This window comes from Gavialis gangeticus, unplaced genomic scaffold (assembly GCF_001723915.1).
Source record: "Gavialis gangeticus isolate Ggan-Ray unplaced genomic scaffold, GavGan_comp1, whole genome shotgun sequence".
Classification (NCBI taxonomy): Eukaryota; Metazoa; Chordata; order Crocodylia; family Gavialidae; genus Gavialis; species Gavialis gangeticus.
The window spans coordinates 17631100-17635951 of NW_017729034.1; the positions used below are offsets into that span (position 1 = coordinate 17631100).

The 4852-nt window shown below is 50.2% G+C and overlaps 1 protein-coding gene across 1 annotated transcript in view; it reads left to right on the forward strand.

Annotated features, from left to right (window-relative positions):
- The window catches only part of PIANP (PILR alpha associated neural protein), a 21305-nt gene extending 16728 nt beyond the window's left edge, over nucleotides 1–4577 (forward strand). The window contains exons 2-6 of the mRNA XM_019527288.1: nucleotides 248–315; nucleotides 485–1050; nucleotides 1253–1334; nucleotides 1660–1887; nucleotides 2297–4577. Of these exons, the coding sequence (XP_019382833.1) occupies nucleotides 299–315; nucleotides 485–1050; nucleotides 1253–1334; nucleotides 1660–1887; nucleotides 2297–2318 (915 nt within the window). The 5' untranslated portion in view covers nucleotides 248–298 and the 3' untranslated portion in view covers nucleotides 2319–4577. The remainder of the gene's footprint in view (nucleotides 1–247; nucleotides 316–484; nucleotides 1051–1252; nucleotides 1335–1659; nucleotides 1888–2296) is intronic.
- The last annotated feature ends 275 nt before the right edge of the window (nucleotides 4578–4852 follow it).

The following is a 4852-nucleotide window of genomic DNA, read 5'->3' on the forward strand; positions in this document are numbered from 1 at the left end:
ACGTGTATGTATGGGCATCTAGGGGAAAGCATGATATGCACCTGTGTGGATTTACTTGTGTGTGTGTGTGTGTGTGTATGTGTGTGTGCTTACGGAGGAGGCTGCATGTAGCAGTGTGCGCTGGGACATGGGTCTAGGCAGTCAGGCGTTGGTCTAGGTAGCCAATGGGGATAGACAGCTGCATATTCATACAAAAGAATATTGGAGCAGTAGAGCCATTCACTGAACCTCCTTTTGTGTTTTTCAGTGAAGAACATGAGACGAGATCATTTCTGAAGAAGAACCCTTTGCCTCTGAGATGGAGTCTAGTGCCTGGTAGGTTCACAATTCCCAAAGTTAATCAGCCATGTAGAAGGCACCACAGGGAAAAGGATAGGAGTGCTGGCTGTGGGAAATGCTCTCCACTGTCCTGGTCCAAGCCATTCCCAACAGAAAGTTCTCTTCAGAGAACTAACTCTCTTTCTTTCTCCTTTCCCCTTAATAGTGTGATGCTTCCTCTGGTTTCCTGCCTCCGCTCATTGCAGCTCTGGCCTCTCCTGCTCCTGGCCTCAGCATTCTCTCCACACAGTGTTTGGTCTCTTCGCTCCCGGAACCCCCTGGCTGCTCGGCCACTTTGTGCCCGTCGCAGTTCCTCAGCTTCCAGGCCCGTTTGCATCTGGGACAGGATCTCGCCACCAGAGAGAGATTCCCGTTTCATCTCATTGCGCCAGCGATCTCTGACCCCGCGAGGGGCAGATCTGCGTCATGTGGTGCGGCTGAAGCGCCAGGCCCATGGGGCCCGTCCTGCCACGCCCTCTGGGTTTGAGGATGGGCTACCCTCATCCCAGTACCCCTGGGCTATTGTCTGGGGCCCCACAGTATCAGACGAGGATGGAGGTGACACCAACTCAGCTAACCCAGGCTTCCCACACCTGAGTTACACCTTTGTTTCACCACATGGGATGGCAACAGTGCAACCAAACTCCCACTCGCTGCTGCACAATGCAGGCCTCAATCTGCGTGACACCCCAGCCACTCTGCGGCCCTTTTTGTTTGGGCCACGGGGGGAAGGTAAATCTGCTTTCCATGCCCTTCACTCTGCTCTCTATAGTAGTTCCTGCTGGGAGAGAGCAGGGCTGTACTGTAGACAGCCTCCCCCTAACCTCAACCAGCACTCTTGTCCGTTATCCTCCAGCACCTTTGGCTGGGTGTTGGAGGAGACTCTCACATTTTCTCTTTCCTATCCCCCACACCCTCTCTCCCTGTCTTTCAGGTGTGGATCCTCAGCTGTACGTGACTATCACAATCTCTATCATTATCGTTCTTGTTGCTACTGGGATAATATTCAAGTTCTGGTGAGTGGATTCTCAGTGTGTAGCTGTTATCTGACTTTGGCATCACCAAAGATGCTCTAGCAAAGCATGTTTTCAGTGTTTTTGGGTGTGCAGAGGAACACAGCCCCTCCTTTGACTTGTGAGTGTAGACTTTTAGTGATGGATCTCACTGTTTTCAAGGGTATGTTTGAAAAGGAGAGGCTTGAAGGGTAGCATCTGCTGTTCTTAATGTGTTGGGTGTGTTGAGCGCATAGACCCCACTGCTCCCTGGATTCTGCTTGTTTCAAAGCAGCAGCAGGGGGGAGGCAGGGGCTCCCTGTGTCTCAGTAACCTTCTCTCCCTGCAGTTGGGACCGTAATCAGAAGCGGCGGCGTCACTCTGGTCAGCAGAGTGAGATACGGCAGCCAGAGAGTCAGCAGCCACTCACAGACCTGTCACCTGCCACAGTCAGCATCCTTGGGCCCTATGGAGACACTCTGGCCCCTGCCTCTGAGACAGAGGTGCTCAGGCAGGTCCAGGAGGGTACAGAGAAACTGGGGGGCCAGGGGAAGAGCAGTGCCTTCCAGCTCAATCGGTGAGTGAAAAAAGATAGGACAATGAAACGGGGACAGAGGCAAGGAGGGAGAGAGAGAAAGAGAGAGACAGAGTGAAAGGCAAGCAACAGGAGGCCATAGCAGTGTGATTCCTTGATGTGTGTCTGTGATCTCTCCCTTGAATGGGGTGTGGATTAAAGGCCAGAACATGATTGTTTAGTAGGGAAACAGGAAAAGAGTGCCACCAGTGGCAAGGGACTTAGGAGCCATCTCCCAGCACAAGCAGGTCTGTGAGCCTGGGGAACAACATAGAGTCCAATTGTGTGTGTGTGGCGGGGGGGAAGCAACAAGGATGCCTAGGAAATAGGCTGGGGGAACAGCCCTTCCTGCCAGGAGGGGAGTGGCAGATTGAAAAGGAATCTCCCACTGCTAATTCTTTTTTTCCCCCAGAATCCCACTGGTGAACCTGTGACAACATTGGAGAGCAGCAGAGCTGGCTCCCCCAACTACTCCTGTCCTATCCAAGGAGTACGCGTTTCTGCTGCCTCTGCTATAGTGGGAACAAACTCCCTTGTGCCACGGCCCTCTATCACCATCTCTAACTTTGCCAAAACAGGATGTACTGGGCAACAGACAGTCTGGGCCTCGTTGGTCTCTCGATGGGGGCAAGAATAGGGGGTAAGCCCCAGGATGGGATGACGAGAGCGGAACCCAGGAGACAAGATCTTTTGGTGTTGTGAAATATTAACCCCCTCTGGCCCTCTCCCAACACACTCACGCACTTTGATCCCTGTGAATAACCCACCAGTGCATGTCTGATATGGGGGTGGGGGAGGTGGAGAGGCAGGAGTACTACCCCCATCCCCACAGGCTCAGTCCCTCAGTGTGTCCCTTCTCCTTCTGTCAGTGTGCTTTAATGTGTCTTCTGAACAGCTGGAGCTCTGTCACCACGGAATTCCCTGCCTGGGCAGTGATGGATACAGGCTGGCAGGTGTGGAGGCTGCGGGAGGGAGGTTGGGGGGGGGGGTGGAGAGGGCTTGTCTCTCTTCATTGTCTTGACCTCTCCATGATGGTTCTAGGAGCTGGAAGCAGAGCCTGCTGGTGTGAGGAGGAAGAGCTCACTCTTCCTCCTGGCTCCTGTCTCTTGGAAAGAGTCTTGCTGCTCCCTCTGTTTTTCAACTCTTTCTGTTCTCTCTCCCAATGCACATCAGCTCTGATGCTCCTCTCTCTTCCTCTGTCACCCAACGTTGTCCTCTCAGTTTTTCTTTCTCTTCCCATTCTTCCTCCCTTTCCATCTCTTTCTGGTTATGTCAGCAGAATACTTTTCATTCTAGCCTGTTTCTAGTCACTCTGATCTTTTGTAAACCTCCGTCATCCTGGTTTTGCCTCTGCTCCCAGGTGATTTCAGCAAGTGTGAAGCAAAATCCTCTGGCTATTTTGTGTTTCAGGAAGTGTGAAAAAGAATCTGGAATGGGTCCTTTAAAGGCAGGGCTACTGCCAAAGCAGCTGAAGGGGGAAGCCTGGCCTTGGCTGGGCTTGTAGTGGGGGAAGAGCCTTGAGCAGAACTCTCTGTCAGGGTCTGGGGGGCCGACGGGTAAGTGAAGAAAGGGTAGAAGGTGTTTTCATCAGAGGCACTGAGAGACTGACCCTATATGAGGTAGGCAGGAGAGGGCTCCTACCCTGTCTGTTAGAAAAGGGAGCCATTCAGAGCCTTCACCAAGGAACTTTTTGAGGAGTATTCTGCATTACTCAGTTACTTGTGGAATGCTCCTGGCTCTACTCTGGCCATGAAATCAGCACATCAGACAGTGCTTGCTAGAGTTGAGAGGATCAAGGTGTGACTGCAACACAGTCAAGAGCACTTGAACCAGCTTTCATCCAGCTTGCATGGGTACCAATAGGTGTAAAGATGCAGTGTGGATCAGCTGTCTGAGCACGTATGCATGGTCTGTGCTGAAAAGCCATGGCATTTACAGCTTTGCTGCTGATGTTGCACATTAGGCAGATTAAAGCTAGTTTGGGTGTCTTCAATGGCAGTGCACACCTCCCCAGTGACAGAGATGGAAATGGGAAAGGCAAAGATGGTCAGAGCAGGCCAAGTGCCTAGGATATAAAGACCCAGGGCAAAATTCTACAGAGCCTATTATGCCTCTAAGTAGCATTTATCCATCTAAGGCCCAGACAGATTCCATGCTGCCTCCCAGACACAGATACCTGTTATGCAGATTTTACATCACATTCCCCTACCTGCATAGCTGGGCTGGGGTGACTGGGATGTATCTATCTAACTCTGCATCTGCCTGGCAAAGAGCATATATTCCATGTACATCCCCAAAACAAAGTGGGGAGAGGAGATCGGATAGGAGATGTACCCACCTTTTAGCTGAATAGCTGAGTTGTTAGGGCATTTGCCCAGGAAGCAAGAGGTGGAGTACAATATAACTAAGTCTTAGACATCTAGGTTCTACTAAGAGGCATAACAGGCAAAGTAGACTTTTTTCCTCTGTTTTTAGTGACAAGAAGAGCATATGTTTACAGGAAGAGAGCTTTTACCATCTATGTCACTGTAAAGTGGAGACAAAGCTCTGTAGCTTTACCATCATATAGCTGGTTCAAGGAAAGCTGTGGGTATGGTTATAGCATTGATTTTGCCTACCTTCCTTGTGTAAAATACTGCCTAAGGCAAGTCTCCACCAGAATTTTACTGTAAGATAGCAAAACATTTGTGAAATGTTTTATAGTCATACACCTCTACACCTTTTTGGCAGTGAATGCCAAAGAGCAAAGGATCTAGAGCAGTGGTCTCCAAAGTGGGGTGCATGCACCCCAGGGCATGCGCAAGACAATCCATTGGGGTGTGGGAAGAAAATATTATAACTTCTATTTATATTTATATAAATATACATATATTGGGGGTGCATGCTCAAGTTTTTTTTACTGATGGGGTGCACGATCAAAAAAGTTTGGAGACCACTGATCTAGAGCACAGACACTCAATAGATAAAA